The sequence below is a fragment of the Psammomys obesus genome, unplaced genomic scaffold (genome assembly GCF_907164565.1).
Source record: "Psammomys obesus unplaced genomic scaffold, mPsaObe1.curated_primary_1811, whole genome shotgun sequence".
In the NCBI taxonomy this organism is placed as follows: Eukaryota; Metazoa; Chordata; class Mammalia; order Rodentia; family Muridae; genus Psammomys; species Psammomys obesus.
Genome location: NW_026596051.1, coordinates 30,996,256 through 31,014,063, shown reverse-complemented (window position 1 = coordinate 31,014,063; position 17,808 = coordinate 30,996,256). Strand labels below are relative to the sequence as shown.

The 17,808-nt window shown below is 39.8% G+C and overlaps 1 protein-coding gene across 2 annotated transcripts in view; it reads left to right on the top strand.

Moving 5' to 3' along the window:
• Kcnip4 (potassium voltage-gated channel interacting protein 4) overlaps positions 1-17,808 on the top strand; it is a 413,147-nt gene that overhangs the window by 258,579 nt on the left and 136,760 nt on the right. The window contains exon 1 of one of the 2 annotated variants that reach the window (XM_055623971.1): positions 11,667-11,778. The exons of the other annotated variant lie outside the window; for it this stretch is intronic. Coding sequence (XP_055479946.1) covers positions 11,667-11,778 — 112 coding nt within the window. Of the gene's footprint in view, positions 1-11,666; positions 11,779-17,808 lie in introns of those variants that run through there. 2 annotated transcript variants of the gene reach the window in all.

Sequence of the window (17,808 nt, the reverse complement as noted above, 5' to 3'; positions counted from 1 at the left end):
TGTCAGCATTTCAGTAAGAAGTGCTCAGAAATAGGTTAGGTTTTGAGGTTAAGCCACCAGAACATGTTCAGTGCAAAATGTTAGAACGTCTTGGGTGCTCTGCCATATACTGAACACTGAATGAATGATGATTAACTCATTAGAGAAAAGGTGGAGCTGCCATTACAGAGTCAAACTCAGACCGCATGTCCTCTGACTGATCTCCATCTCCCTTCTTTATCCTCATCTGCTGCCTCTGAAATCCCACTTTAAACAGACATTCATGTACACACTTACCTTGGAGTCAGCATTATAGACCCCTCTTAGCGTCTACGTTTTACGATATTATTTTCTGTTCTTACATGCCTTGCCCTTGGAAGAAAATATGCGTGGCTTGTTCTGAGGAATGACTGACGGAATGACTCAAGCGAAGCAGACAGTAGCTGATGGTGGAAGGTTTTAGAAAAGTGGGGGATTCCTTAGTCCTACCACCTGGACCTGAAGAGTTCTCCACAGAGACTGAACAACACAGCTACGTTTGCTAAGCTCTGCCTTGCTGGGTGGCTGAGGGATAGGAGGGGTGTTCAAAAGAGGTTGGAAGCCGATGACACACTGGGACTGTGCTTGGGCTCTTTGAACAGGGTTCTCTTTGCAGAAAGAGGTTCCCAACTTGCTCTGCCACCTCCCAACTCTGTAATGAGTGTTTCAACCATTCCAAATCACAGCTGACCCGTCTGTAAAATGGGTACAGTATAAAGAGCTCCTATCTAGGTACTGAAATAAATAATAGTAGTTATTCTGAGAAGTGGAGGACTTACCAACCATCCACCCTGCCCTGCATGCGTCAACTGAACCAGTCCATAAGTTGCCCTGACAAAGCTGTGTGTCAGGTATTTATCAGTACAATGTTATGAGTCACTAGCTCAAAGCACCACAGCACCCAACAGGTTAAAAAGCTCATTATACATACCAGGGAAGGAAGGAAGGAAGGAAAGAAAGAAAGAAAGAAAGAAAGAAAGAAAGAAAGAAAGAAAGAAAGAAAGAAAGAAAGAAAGAAAGAAAAAAAGAAAGAAAGAAAGAAAGAGAGTCAGAATACCTGCCTATTAAACCCAGTTTTTTCTGCTGTTGTTGACCTGAATTAAACAAACCTTCGTAGCTCCAATGTTCTCCTTTTTAAAATAGACTGCTATAAGACACAGTGAGACACAACCTGAAAGTACAAATACAGGTAAAACTACCCCAGTTGTGTTGGTACTACCCCATTTCCAGCAAAGGGTTAGACCCAATTATTAACTGTGTAAGAAAGCAACTTTTTTAAAGATGATGTTCTAAGGACAAAGCATGCTGCCTCTAAATAGAGTTCTCTGATCACTTGAGAAAACTTAGGGCTCAGGACTTAGGGATGTTTCACACTTAGATGAACATGTATGCGTGAGTGTGTGCACGTGTGTGTCCATGCGCACGTAGGGTTTTATGCACGCCTGTGAGGGGCATTCATTGTGACAGCAGAGGAGGACACAGTAGTCTCAGTAACTCTATTCCTATAAGACAGGGTGTCTCATCAAACCAGAAGCTCACGGGTTCAGCCATGTTAGATGGCCAGCAAGGTTGCAGGTATGTGCTCATGTGTCAGGCAATCTTTCTGCACTTGTTGGGCTTCAGACAGAGATTCTCATGCCTGCACAGAAAACAGTCTAACTCACTGAACCCTCTCTCTACACTGCACATTTCAATTGAACTGAAAACCCCTGTAGCTGAAGAGCAGAGCTCAGCTGCAGTTCTCTCCATCCTAGCATGTCTGAGACAGTGAATTGTTCTTTCTCCTGCTAAGTAGTAACTGCACCTCTATTATCATCTGCGGACCTCCCAGATGCTGCACAAGGAAGAATATTACCATGCTTCTGCACAGCTCAGGGGATGTTCCTGAAACTCACTTTACTTCTGGATTTTTCTCCAATCATGTCTGACTACTAGCATGATATTCTTTCTGAGAATTACCTTGCATACTTTCTAAATGGTTGAGGGCTCCTTTCCTAACATCTTGAAGTATACATATTGAAAGGTCAGACCTATTAGAATGGCTAATTAAAGCTGGCCTTTCCCTCTGGGAGGCAATTCTTTTACTAAGAATTACGCGCACACACACACACACACACACACACACACACACACACAATTTCATGCACAGTTATCCCACTGGGCTTTCTTTTTCCTAAGACCATAGAATCAATATATGTGGGTTTTACTTTAGACTATCTTCTTTCTTAAATAAGCATGTTTTGTCAAAATAATATTTGGATTACTACTCTGTGGATGGAAGGCAGAATTAAAGTCCCCTAACAGTATCTAAATTTTAATTTCATAAACTTGAGAATATTTTAGGTCACATGGCACAGAGTACTTAGGTTTGTAGGTGAAATTAAAACTGTCAATCAAGTAATAATAAAGGAAGTACTATATTCTTTAACAAGACCAACTGTATTAACAAATACAGTGTATAGAGAAGCAGAAGAGTTCATGTCAGAGTGATGATAAATTGTGGAAACAATTCATAGGATTATCATAGGCAGTGATCACGGAGGCCACCAAAAGCTAAGATTGGCTACAGCATCTAAAAACTAGAAAAATAAAAATAAAGTGGAGGCTTGCTTTGACCCTGCTCAAGGACAGCAGGCCACCTTCACTGTAATTTTAGCCAGTAATATCCAGTTCAAACTCTGTCCTCATAACTGTAAGATAATGAATTTGTGTTATTTTAGGCAAGAAAACTTGTAGTAATTTGTCATAGCAGCAAGAGGAAATGGACACAGTGTTATCCATTTGAAGCATTATATGTGTGTTATACTCAGAAAACAAGCAACTGAGCGAGATCAGCTGGAATGCTAAGGGCTGGGGTGAGGAGATAGATCACGAAGACATGTCAAGAAGAGACCCTTTTTGCTTCCCCAGCCTCTGAGTTTGATGCTGAAAGGGTACAACACATTTTTTTTTTCTTTGCTCTTTTTTTTTTTTAAATTAAGACTTTGGGTAGACTCAGAGAGATGACGAAAAGTTAAGAACTGGCTATTCTTCTAGAAAACACAGGTTCAATTTCCACCACCCACATGGCAGTTAACAACCATCTGTAACTCCAGTTCCAGTGGATCCAACATCTCTTCTGGCCTCTGCAAGCACTGAATGCACATGATACTCAAACACACAGGAAGAAAAAGCAATACACATAAAATAAAAATGAGTAAATGTTTTAAAGGTAAGAATTGGTACATTTCCTAAAAACCATGCATTCATGTAAAGCTCTAGCATCAATGGCTACTACTTCTCAATGGGTCCTGGAAACTATTTATCCTTTGATATTTCTGTTTTAAGGACTGTTGCAACAGTCAGCATTCAAAAGCTCTAACACAGAAACTATAATATTAGACCGTCTTTCATAGCCACCTCCCATTCCTTCATTTGGAGGACAATTTCTCTGATATTCTCCCTAAAATTTCACTCTTCTGTAGTGTGCATTCCTTTTCTGCCTGTTGTGTAATATTTATTGTGGATGTACTTCAAATGCTGCTGAAAAACACATGAGAAAGAGGACCAGAGACCTAGCTATGCCTCCTTGCTATTAGGTTGTGGCTGATAACCCTAGAGAACTCACACTTAAGAACTAATGGGAACCATGACCATGACCCACTTCCTGTATCCCAGTGGACTTTCCCTGCACACTCATTTGTTAATGTCCTGTTCACCATGAATAGAGAAGGTAGGCAGCTCTTGGCTCTGACAGAAAGGGAAATGACTCATGGGTCTCATTCACTCTGACACAGCAGAATAGAAAAATGATTTCAGTGACATCCATGTCTTGCAGAACACATGCGTGCATGCTCGCTACCAATGGAGATAGTAGGAGAAAGAGAGCGAGGCAAGGAAGCTGAGAAAGAGGATAAGGAATATGAGACGATTTGAAAACATTTTGAGAAAAAAAATTGAGGACTTTGCGAAGTATTCACTCTCTGAAGTTCTTACAAAGTCTATAGAACAAAGAATAATGGAGAAAACTGCTCACTATCTTTGCAGATTTAGAACACATTTAAGGCTAGGCTTGCTGGGTTCCATTTCCCAAAGCCCTGCTCTGGTGCAAGGGATGAGGTAATGCAGTGTTAAGAGCACTCTTCAGGCTCTGAGCACCAAGCATGCGAGAACTGAGAAAACAAAGCTGAGAGCATTAGTGTGATGAATCTAGGAAGCCGTGCCTCTGTGAGAGGCAATGTGCCTCTGCTTAGGGTTGGGCCTAGAAGGCAGGACTAAACCCAGCTTGGCTAGTGTAGTGTCCAGGAAGATGCTTTCTGTTCTGTTTTTAAAGGCATCTGTTCCTTTCCGAAGGCCATGTGAGGCCAGTGCTGAGACAGCCAAACGGCACAGGTTCTCCGCGTGCTGCTACAAAGACTCCAGTCACCAGTGCAGCAAGGAAGTAGAACTGATGCAAGGAAAATGGTTTATAACCTGTTGCCTTTTCTGCAGTCCTTGTTTATTCCCGTTTTAGGCCAGGGCTGAGTGAACTGTGGCTTGCTTATGCCCAAAGCAAGCCCCACTCACTTTCAGGTTCTTGAATGTCTCACAGAGCCAGCCACAGGACTGGTTCCTTATGCATTTGCATGTCTCCCTTCCCCCTTCCTTCATTCTCCTCTTCACTCCCTTCAGCTTCTCTCCCTTCTCCCTCTATTTTGTGCCACTTTATTAAATCATTTTCCTTACTTTTCATTTAATCTTGCTCTCAGGAAGGAATAAACATTTATACTTCGGGATGACATTAAGAACACATCTTACATGGTTGAGCAAATGTCTTTGTTGTACAACTTGAGCATGTTTTGGATATACACTTAGGGGTGGCATAGCTGGATCTTGAGGTAGTGCTATTCCTAATTGAAAAAGCACTAGATTGATTTCCAAAGTGGTTGAACCAGTTTACATTCCCACCAGCAATGGAGGAGGGTTCCCCTTTCTCCACATCCTCTCCAGCACGTGCTGTCACTTGAGTTTTTGATCTTAGCCATTCTGATGGGTGTTAGGTGAAATCTCAGGGTTGTTTTGATTTGCACTTCCCTGCTCAATCCTCATTCAGAAAGGCAAACAGGATAGACATCAGAAGAGGGAGAAAACAGAGAAAAGGACAGGAGTCTACCACAGAGGATCTCTGAAAGACTCTACCCAGCAGGATATTAAAGCAGATGCAGAGACTCATAGTCAAACTTTGGGCAGACAGCAGGGAATCTTATGAAAGAAGGGAGAGATAGAAAGACCTGGAGGTGACAGAAGCTCCACAAGGAGAGCAACAGAACCAAAATATCTGGGCACAGGCGTCCTTTCTGAAACTAATACTCCAACTAAGGACCATGCATGAAGATAACCTAGAACCCCTGTACAGATGTAGCCCATGGCAGCTTGGTGTCCAAGTGGGCTCTCTAGATAAACAAGGTTTATCTCTGAAATGAATTCAGTGACAGGCTCTTTGATCTCCTTCCCCTGAAAGGGGGGGGGGCAGGAGGGCAGCCTTACCAAGCCACAGAGGAAGACAATGAAGCCAGTCCTGGTGAGATCTGATAGAATAGGATCAGATGGTAGGGGAGGAGGACCTCCCCTATCAGTGGACTGGGGAAAGGGCATGGGAGGAGATGAGGGAGGTAAGGATGGTGGTATTGGGAAGGGATGAGGGAAGAGGCTACAGCTGGTATACAAAGTGAATAAATTTTAATAATCAAAAATAAAAATATAAAAAAATAAATATCCATTAAAACAGAACACATCTTACCCTTTTGAAGATCAATGATCTGTTAAAAATCTGTCAAGGAATCATGATTTATTTAAAAATAAAAATAAAAAAGATAATCTTACACATACGTGATTCCTACATAAGGGATCCTGTGGTTAGGCCCCAGCTCTTCCACATCTGGTGTGGAATTTTGGGACAGTTAATTAAGCTTTGGTATCTTCATGTCTCCATCTGTAAGTGTTACTATTAGTATATTAATTATCTCTATGGGATATGGCAGTTCATAGAGGTTGTCTGTATAATGCCCAGAGTATATTGTGTGCCAATTAGTATGGACTCAGTGTTTTGCATATTTCAATTATAATAGAGCAAATCAAAAGATAATTATTATTATCTTGGAGAATATCTGCCCTAAGTGAAACCAATGAGCTGGTATATGCCAGTTTTGAAAAGGATCTGAGAAGAGACAACTTGCATGCTGGAAGAGAGTCATGAACCTGAAACTGATGCAGTTTAATCAGAAAGGAAAAAGGAAGGGGAACGGAGAGGAGAGGAGGGAGCCAAGTGAGAAGAGATAGAGGGAAGCGGTACAAAAAGGGAATATGAGAAAAGGGGAGAAAGCAGAACGTTGTATATCACCAAAAGTTTATTTTCTAGTAAAAATTTTAATTGCACATCTTAAAACTCGATAATTTATTTTTATGAAGATTATATAATATACATGCTCTGATCATAAGACACCTAGGAACTGTTATAATAATACATTGTGTAATATTGCTGCAAGGTTCTTAAGGTAAAAGGAAGTTTCTCCTCAATTTACTTTCTTTTTTTAAAATTTTTTATTAATTACATTTTATTCATTTTGTATCCCCCCATAAGCCCCTCCCTCCTCCCCTCCCGATCCCACCCTCCCTCCCCTTTCTGCATGCATGCCACTCCCCAAGTCCACTGATAGGGGAGGTTCTCCTCTTCTTTCTGATCTTAGTCTATCAGTTCTCATCAAAAGTGGCTGCATTGTCCTCTACTGTGGCCTGATAAGGCTGTTCCCCCCTCAGGAGGAAGTGATCAACAAGCAGACCAATCAGATTATGTCAGAGGCAGTCCCTCTTCCCATTACTATGTAACCCACTTGGACACTGAACTGCCATGGGCTACACCTGTGCAGGGGTTCCAGGTCATCTCCACGAATAGTCCTTGGTTGGAGTATGAGTCTCTGGGAAGTTCCCTGTGTTCAAATTTTCTTGTTCTGTTGCTCTCCTTGTGGAGTTCCCGTCCCCTCCAGCTCTTACTATTTCCCACTTCTTACATTGATGTAATCAGCCTTATGGATTCAAGAGGGCACTCATCCTGAAAGGTTGTTTTGCTTAATTGTCTAATAGACATCCATACGCATATCTTTAAAAGTCCATTCAAGACACACTTACAACCTTTCAGAACCTGAGTCTTTTCGATCAGATAATTCCCAAGAAAGCCATTTGCGGAATTCCTCAGTGTAACCTAGTCATTGCATGATAGAGGGAAATGCGATACCTTAGGGTAGAAAGTAACTTTGAGTAGAATAGAGGGTACCTGTGGGTAAACAGCTTTCATTATTATGTTAAGAAAAAAAAAATAAACAACTTCTAATTAGAAGAGAGCCAAATGGTCAGATATTGACCTTGTTGAGTTGCTTACTCTATCAGGTTCCGATGTTAAGAGGCCTCTTCTAACATCTACCCTTTTGATTAAGTTTGTGTGAACCCTTTGTCCTTCAAGGGAAGGCTTTGTGACTCACCCTCTTTCATAAAGGCCTCTGTTAGGTGTCTTTCTTCATTGGGACCTTCCTGAAAATGCCAGAAGTACTATTGATGGCTTACTTTCCTTTTCTCCAAATAACAGGGCATATATTTTTCCTTTAGACCCTAATTTCTTTTTAACTTCTTAATATCCCACCCTAGTTTTACCTGTATTAAAAGAAAACAGGCTTTAGATGAGCTGGGAGATTAACAGATATTTTGTTCTGTACTTTAATACCTGAGTCTCTAAGAAGTAGATTTCACTTCCTTTTTAATCATCTTCATGTTTTAAAAGAGTTATTCATTTTAAGGGTGTGTTTCCCTCATGTATGTGCGTGTATCAGATGCATAGCTGGTGCCAAAGGAGGCCAGAAGAATGTGTGGGATCACCCGGAAATGGAGGTACAGACAGTTGTGAGTTGCCATCAAGGTTCTGGGAATCCAGGTCATCTACAAAAGCAGCAAGTGCTCTTAACCATGTAGCAACCCCACTAATCTCATCATCTGTATTTTTAGTATTAATTTATTTCTAAAGGTGTGTGTGTGTACATAGAGAAAAAACGTATTTTCTCCATCTCCCTAATATTTATTAGCTGGTCCTGAAAATTAGAATAAGAAGACGCATCAACAGGGTAAAACTTAAGTATTTATTAACACTTGTAATATGCATACATATGGGATAGTTAGACGTCATTTTAAGGGTTAGATTTTCAGATTACATACAATCTGAACAGAGTGATAGATTGTGAGGAAACCTCAAAAGGAAATGGATTTGTTCTTTTAGGGTGGTGAATTACATAAAGTAAAATACTTGGTGGAACATAATGGAAATTAAGTTACCAAGCCTCAGCTGAGTGCTGCACAGTGGAGGGAGAGTACCTGCCACAGAGGGATTTCCATGTATTTTTCAGTTCTTTAGACTGAAAGGGAAAGGGAAAGGCACAGAACCTTTGGTATAGCATCCATACCTTAGTTGCCTTCAGCTCAAAATAATCGTTATGGCAAAGTGTCATATATTAAAGTGGTCAGCCTCTACACTATTAATTATTGTTTTGAACTCAATTATAATCTTGTTTATCAGATTAACAGCCAATATGTCTCTGAAAAAAAAATTTTTTTTTTTACTATGCTCCATTCAGTTGTGTATTTACGGAATCAAGAGACTATGGATGCATTGATGTAAGCGCCTAGCTGATGTAGTACAAGCGAAAGCAGATAACATTTTAAGAAGTACCAAAGAAATGAAATTGATTAGGTGTTATCACTGGTAAAATCTCAAACTGAGGCTGCAGCCAAAGAGAAGGACATAATGACCAGCATCATAAAAGTGAACACCTATTCTGTTCTCTCTCTGGCTGGTCCACCAATTTGACCACAACTCCTTCAAATAAATTTTCACTTTCCTAATAGTTTTTGCCAAGTTTTTTACTCTACAGTTCCTTACCAGAGCCGCAGGTAAAGTTCTGTTCACTGTGATGCATGCTGAACGGAGTGGGGAAGGTTGAAGTACATCGGGTCTGCCACCTATGAAACCCATGTTAAAACCCCAGTTCTTCCAGGGGTTAGTAATAAGATCTCAGACCAATTGTTCAACTATTTAAATTGTGAATTTCTTTTGTGAAACCTGAGTAATAATATGGATGATAGGATTTTGGATAAGATTTGTAGTTGACTGGCACAAATCTTACAAATACTGATGTAGTTGTGTGTTTGCATATCTTTCAAGTCTGATTGTACCCTTTACTAACTTTGTGAAAATAGCTTAATATCAGTGCAGCTTTGTTTTTACTTTTTTTTAAAGTAAATTATGTGGTTCAATGGTGTTGAGGTAAATAGATTTTTCTTTTGAACATCATATCTAAAATTAAATATACCGTTATAAGGGACAGCCATGGTAGCTCAGGTTTATTTCTGGTGCCCAGAAAAGAGAAGTACTTCTGTGATCAGGGTAATCAGCCAGCAAGTTTTCCTGGGCTGAGAATTAGAACCAGACTAGGGCAGGAGCAACACAACCACGGAAGTCGCTGTGCTACTTCATCCAATGAGACCATGCAGGGCCTTATAAGAGCTTGCATTTCATAGCAATGCCCAAGTTCCAAGGCAGATTGAAGGCACCAACAATTGTGCTCAGATCTCCACATTACAGGTTAATTTTCACAGCTGCCAGGCCAGAAGGTTGTAGAATTTCTGTTTTAAACTGTCAGAACCGACGCTCATATGGAGCTGTTTCCCAAAGCAAAACAGACCCAGGATTCAGCCCAAGTCTGTGTAATGCAAACTATGTCTGACATCCTATTCCTGGTTAACAATGAAAACTAGTGCCGCTGGCAATGCTTACCTCTGTTTAAAACTCCGCACACCACCACTTCTTCTTCTGAAGCATACCCAACTTACCCTCTTTCTCTCCTATTGTGTCTTGTAGAGGTATCTATTCCATAGGCCACTGCAATCATTGGTCATTGTCTTTCCTATGCTGTATCTCCTATTACAATATTCCCAAACGATAGGATGAGAATGATGCATCGTTTTATCCATAGGGTACCATGTGGAGCTGATAGTGTCAGCTGGATAAACAGTAAGAAGTAACTGCATGGATGCCTGTTGCTTTCCAGGCATAATGACTGCAACTTGGAAAACAAGTGAACTTCAGTTTCTTAGTCTGTAAAATGAAGATGATCATAATACCTATCTCACTGAGCTATGCGGAGTAAGTTAATTCTTGTTTCTTTGCAGTATGCTTGAGTCTTTAGTAAGTGCTTCATAAGCGTTAGCTGTTAAGTAGAGCCAGATTTATTTCCTACAATCCCCTTTAACTGAAGTATCACAATGCCAAATTCAAGAATGAAAGTTGTTATTGAACAAGGTGCACGTCGTCTTGCGGAAGCTCATGGAACATAAAAGAACACAAGTTCCTATGGCCAGGAAGCCTTCCTGGATCCCAAGGATCCCATTGAACTATAACTGTCCACAGTGTCTGTCCTGATTCTCCTTCCACTGCCACCAGCGTTGCTGGCGTGGAATTTGGCAGAGTTAAAACACACACACACACACACACACACACACACACACACACCTGAGTAAAGCAACTGAGTAATTAAGGCAGTGAGGTCCTGGCATGGTCCAGTCCTGGGCATTCCCTCCAAGTTGCCTCTTTGCTTGGAGCGGCTTGGAACAGGATTCTTATAGGATACTTGGGAGTTAAGTGCAGACTAGGATTCACTGTGCATCAGAATTCCCTGAGTCAAAGCAAACTCCCAGAACCAGGCTTTAAACGAAGTTTGTGAAACTTTGCCTCACATCAGCTGGGGCTAGACTTCAAAGTGGTGCCCCTTCTCCAAAGAGCAGTTATTGAATTTGACTCTTAAGTGGTCTGCTCTGTCCTGCCCTCCATCGCTGTTGCTTTGTAAACCTGAGGACTCTTTCTCTAGTGTGCTTAGAGACCAGAACAGCTGGAGACCATGGAAAAGCTCAGCCTGAATGGCTTGGATGGTCTTAGCTGCACACTCACTGGATTGTTTCGCTATTGTAGTTTTCTCTACAAAACATAAAGCAGTTACACGGACTTTGACACCAACCACTCATTAGGACCCCGCCCTCTCCCCACCTCCCCCGATCCATACAGAGAGCAGGCTGAGCCTTTTCCCAGAGGAACCTCTGGGAAGGGAAAGCAGCAGCTGTCTGTAGCAGAAAAGGGACACTTGCGCTTCCCAGGCAGCAAACTAGCTCACACAGCCCTGCCCAAGCCTGCGTCCTCAGCTGGTGGAGTGCTAGCTCTCCGGGGCAAGTTCCTTAGGAGTGTCCCTCTCCGCGGACCCTGCAAAGTCTGGGTTCTCCAACAGATGCTTCTTTTGCAGCTCTGAGCTCAGAACACCCACCTGCAGGCTACAGCGCAGGGTCTGGAGCCTGGACGCGCTGTGGCTGAACTGAGCCCCCTCCAAGCAAATGCAAGCATCAGCATGAGAGGCTGGACTTTAGTCCAGGTCTGTCCTCACCCTGGGGGGCCGCCTGCTTGGCTCTGTTCATCTGTGAGGAGCCGCTGCTCACTTTCCCCCCTTGCAAGCCTTTGTTCCAAGCCAGACATTGCTCGGATTCTCTAATTAACTCCCTCCACTCCAAAGGGGTCCGGAGGCTGGGATGCTCTGAGAGCTCAGAGGATGCTGACTCTAGAGTGGGAGTCGGAAGGACTGCAAACAGTGGGTATTGTTGTGATTATATGTGCATCTCTGAAGCTGCTTCATTTGCTGGGACTGATTGATTTTTCGGAAGGTAAAGTGGTCTCTCCCAGTCTGTGCGCTTGGTCAGGTCTGGCTCCCAACTGGATACAGATGTTGCAGAAGTTGCAAAGGCTTAATGTCCAAAGCAAAAGTTTTAAAATATGCATGCTTGACATAGAGAGCAGCCTAGCACCTGGACAGTTTAGTTCTGTTTACCTGGAGAACTGATACTGGGAGGGAAGGATTTTACTGGTTTCTTTCTGTTTGAAACCAGTTATTTGGGTTTAGGGTGATTTGTGGGTTAAATGTGGCATCGTGGGTGCTTTCTTTTTGTTGTCAAGTTCATTTTGGCTACCACACCTTGAGAGCCTTGGTGATCCCCTCCCTCTGCAAGAGTCTTGAATTGTGAGGGAAATGTGTTTGTGTGTCATTAGTCAGGAGTTGCAGGGGTGGAGCTGGGCTCTTGATTATGATATGTAATGGTGTAAAATGGAGTTAATGGGTGCTCATCAAAAAATGTGTTTTGAACATTAAATTTGCAAGTGTTTCATTTACATTTTCCAATGAGCCACCTTAATTATTTGTCTCCTCAACAGGGAAGCATGTATACAGGACAACACTGATGCTTTGGATATTTATCTGTTTAATAAGAATCTCGCCTTTATTTTTCAAAAGTCAGTTTTATTATTGAAATGGTAGTTAGTAAAAAAAAAAAAAGCTGATTAACTTTGTTGTTAGCTATTTTAATACACATTTATGTATATCTGGTATAGATATGTACATATATGTATGCATACAGTTATACAAGCACACACATGTGCACACACATAAATATGAGGTGTCTACAGAATAACATACTTTGGAAGTTTTTAACGTAAAGCAACTGATGCAAATTCTGTATCCAAGCTCTCCTTTTTCCTTCTCAAGTGACATAACACAGACTCTGAAGTCCTTGCTCATATTCCTTCCAGTTGCATGTGTGCTGATCTCTGAGCAAACACTTTTAACGTAGAATATAGTGAGGGACATGGAAATATTTAACTCTTCATGCTTATGCTCATTCTAAGGACAAGGATCTGATAGCTCATATGATATCATTCCCAGTTACATCTGGTACACATGTTGCTTCTCATCGTATGTTAATATTTATAAGTATTTTATAACTTCCGAGTCCTACACCACTACAAAATAGGTTCAATAATGTTGTTAAGCCAAAATCCATCCAAAGTTCTCAGACGATTTTCACATTTTTAAAGTGTTATCATGAAGACAAAATCTACTTAGATATAAGGAAGATATATATATATATATTGTAATGAGATTAAGTAAGACTCAAGAAATTGGTTTCTTATTTCACATGTTAGTTCTATTTAACTCCTAATCAAAAAGCAATATATAAGTAAACCTCTCATATTTATATTCATTTGGTATGACTAGATCCTTTTGTCTTGAAATACATTTAAATAATGCTGGTCCAGTCCAACACTCTTAGTTTACCTAGATAATAAAGTTACCAGAAAGAAATGTGAGTTGTCAAAAACCAAACCATCTGAAAACAGAAAGAAGACCCAAGTCAATTACTACTGTAAAAGAACAGTCTTTAATTCTCTTGAGATTCTGCCTCAATGGACTAACACGAGTTCTTATTTAAATACTAACACAATAATTTCCGTTTCTACAATCAGAATAGTATGCATTGATATCATGCTAGTCACCTATTAGTATTTGATCTCTGGACATGATGTTCTCAGAGTTAGAGTACTGAAATCAAGGGGACTTGCTTTAGAGCTGGGTACCAAAGTAGAGAACCACCATGGAGATATTTCAGGGATGTCAACTTTCACAGCTCTGTAAGACATCAGGTAATTCTGTCATTGGTGATCACATTCGAGAAAGTTGACAATTGAAACTCTAAAGTTGAAGGCCCCTGGAAAGGACTCAGCTTTTCAGTTTTAAATCAGTTAAATTAGGTGTTGGAATTGACACTTATTTGAGCTTTAAAAGTATGCTAATAAAACTTATAAACTTACTCCTCCCTAATGAGTCAATGAATTTTGAGTTGGTTTGAAATGCCAGCCATGAAGTGGATATCCAAGTTACAGCCAAATATTCCTTCTGTGCGCGCGCACACACACACACACACACACACACACACACACACACACACACACAGTTATTGCATGCAATGTACAGTAATTTGAGATAAATTTGAGTAATTTGGATACATTGAACAAGTCTTGATTATGTACAATGCCACCACATACAACATAAGACAATATTCATTTGTTATGAATAGATCCTTTTGTCCCGAAATACATTTTAAATAATTCTGGTCCAGTCCAACACTCTTAGCTTATATAGATAATAAAGAAAGTTACCAGAAAGGAACATGAGTTGTCAAAAGCCAAACCATCTGAGAGAAGAAAGAAGACCCAAGTTAATTATTACAGAATGCTACAGAATGCTTTTCTCACCACAACCTTCTCTTCTTTCACTGACCTCTTCTAACATATATAAAGAGAATAAATAAAAAGAGCATGAACAGATTTTTTTTCTTGACTTGGCTCCTAAGATCTATTAAAACATAAGGGAAAGTTATACTCATAGAAAATAAAATCATGCAATAGCCAACTGATTCATACAAGGCTTGGAACTCAACTTAAGCATGGGATCCAAGCATGCTAAGATCCTTGACCCTCATTACAGAACAGGACGGAGAACCACATGGTATCTTAAGCATCTTTCTAAATTCTGCATTGATTTCAATGATTATTGACTATCAACACTTGATTTGAATGATATCAAATATCAATGTCAAATATTCAAAATCAGGTATCAAATGATACTGAGTGATAAGCTCATGTAGGGTCCAATGATGATGAGACTCAGCAAGGATACAATAGCTATAGCTGAGGTTTCCCACCTACACTTCTTCAAAATATGACAATATCTAAGGAGAAATAGAACCATCCAGGCTTCATAATTACCAGCCAAGTTGAGGATTAAGAAGAGAGGTAGCTAAAATTAGAGCCATGAGCTATCACATTTATTCTTTGTAGGTGTAAATAGTTAAGAGCCAACAAGTACCAGGTATGGTGACACATGTCTCTAATCTCAGCACTCAGGAAATAGATGCAGGCAAATTTCTGCAAGTGCAAGTCTGGCTTGGTCTATATAACAAGTTCCAGGACAGCCAGAGCTACATGGAAAAATCCTGTCTCAAAACCCAAACCAAACCAACAAATAAACATAAAACAGACAATGTCTATTCCAATGTAGATTGTAACCATGTCACTGAGTTTTAGCACCAACAAAATGGTTCATGATATATCTGATTTTGGAAAGCCAACCACAGACACAAGTGCTGATAGAAATTATTCACCATGTTAAAATAGGTTTTTTTTCCAGTTTCCATAAAATTAAGTTTAAAAACTTCAATTTAAATGTAATATTTAGGAAGCATTTTTTTTTGTAAAAAAGATAAAAATGAATAATGGGGATTGGAAAGATGGCTCCATGGCTAAGAACAACAGCTGCTCTTTCAGAGAATCAGGGTTTGATTCCCAATGCCCACCTCATAGCTCATAACTGTCTGAAACTCTAAAATATTCTTCTAACCTCCAAGGGAACACCAGGCATGCAGGTGATACATGTATATACATCCAAGCAAAACAGCTACACACAAAATGTTAACATAAAATGAGTAAATAAATATTAATATAATTATTTAAGGTTTTATAAATAGCTAATCACTAATAAAAGGAAAAGGAAAAACATCAGGTTGGTATAACTTCATAGTTTAGTATGTTATTGATATCATATTGAATTCTGAATGTTGACTGTCCTTTGTCAGGTTTTAATTGAAATGATGAGATGCTGAAAATGAACATTAACAGAAGATGCCCTCAGAGACCTCACATTGTAGTAACAGAACCATCATCAAAGAAGTAAAATAAATCAAATTCTGGGCATAAACTTAAGCACTGTTCTTTGAAGGTATCATTGAGGTGGGAATCTTTAAAAGAGCTCTTAGGCATTTTTGGATTTTTGGTTTTTGGTTTTGAAGAAGGAACTACTCAGTGCACAGCACCTACAAGTGGAAGAACAATTTCTTAAACTGGTGAATGAAGGGAGAGCATATCAGTTTAAGCAGAGAGCTAACGCTATATTCCAAAGCCCTGACGCTGGATCATGCATACTGGAAGGGAATGCTTATAGTACACTGAGTTGGGGCTGATAAGGTCACCTAGCATTGGTTGCAGTTATGTTTATTCCCTAATGCCTAGGATCGTTGACTCCAGCGTTTCAATGTGGAAGAAGTAATAGAGGATGGCAAATAGTTCACATAGATTATGCAGAGAGTAGGTAAAAGTCTTCTCAAAACATATGAACTAGCTAAACAATTTATTATTTACATGGGAAAGAATATAAAAGCCATAGAATTTTCTCCACAACAAGATACTCAGAGCTAGCTGTCGATTTCCAGTTTCTTCAGAAATTTCCAATGAATACAATATCTGTGGCCTGCAGCTGTTCTAAAACAGTACTTCTTTCATTTCAGGGAAACTTGGATTTAAATATCCTACTTATAAGATAAGAAATTTAGAAGACACAGCTCATAGTTCTTTATATGAAAGTTCTGATAAATAGTTCAGGATCTTTAATTGTTCTGAATAGTTTAGAAATTTTTCTGTAACAAAGTATAGGAAAGCACAATGATAAGCCACCTCATAGGTGTTAGCCAGTTTTAATAATGACTCATATTTGGACATATGTTTCTCGGCAATGGTATCATTCTGTATTTCTTGGTTATCGACACTATGTATTTTGTATATGCACAGGACATTAAGATTAATAGAAGATCACAATTGAACCTTAATAAACTTTTAGTTGAAAATGAGGACCAGAAAGACAAATAAATGAAATTTAATATATCATGGCAGATCCACCCAAGCAATAAATCTCATGAAGATTGTAACTAAATCCAAATAGAAGGTTTGGAAACATTCAGAGTTGGACAAGGTAGAGTTTCCTTAAGCAGTCTTGTTATTGATAAAGAGAAACGTATCTAATTTACATGCAGGAAAGGTGCTTATGCAAGTTCTATATTTAAGGCAATGGGTGATATAACTCGCTGTGGAAACACCAGGACCTGGTGCACCATATGGGTTCCTGGAGCAGCAACAGGAATGTGTGAAGAGTAGACACAGCTTTATTTCTCCTTGGTTTTGATCATCCATAGTGTTTATCACTGTTACACACACACACACACACACACACACACACACACACACACACAACCTTCCCCAATATAATTTTAAAATAATTTGAGTATAAGTTGCTTCTTTGTGCTCTAAGAGTGCAATCCAAGACCTCTCACGTTACTTTCAAGTGTCCATGGTAACCTCAGCATTGTTGATTACATGCTTACAATTTTGATGATTTGTTTTTCTGATGGTGAGATTTCACAGCAAAATTCCTCACACACCGAATTCTGCGATGCATTAGAACCTATGGCCCTAGGAAGTAATTTGAGCTGAAATATCTAGCTGTGAGCTGCACAGGCCTGAGTCAGATGGACTTTGATCTGGATGGGAAGGCAGCTCATTGAGTTCTGTAACTGGTGAAGCATTTTAGATTTATAGCTGCATTTTAACATATATGCACGGAACACCTACCGTCTGGAGGGGAATTGAAGACTGCAGGATATTTCCATGTCCTTAAGAGGCTTTCAAATTGCTCAAAGAGCAAATGGCTCATGAACAACTTTAGCAAGATGAAAAAAATATCTTGTTCAAAAAAGCAAAGCTTCTAGTAAAATTACAAGAGCCCTCCTGTCCTCTTCTGGTTGCTAGATTTCAGGGTGAGGGGTGCTTGAATGAAGGTGGTGATATTTGAAACCTCAGCACTTAAGAGATCTGAGAATTTAACAGAGACTGGTGCTAAACATAGGTGTATCAATTATAAATTTTTATAAAAGGTGGCTTCCTACGTTCTCTTTTGACAGTCATATTGGCATAAACAATAAATAGCTATGTGGTGTGGACCTAGTTAAACACCTGGTGCCTTTCATGGACTTGGA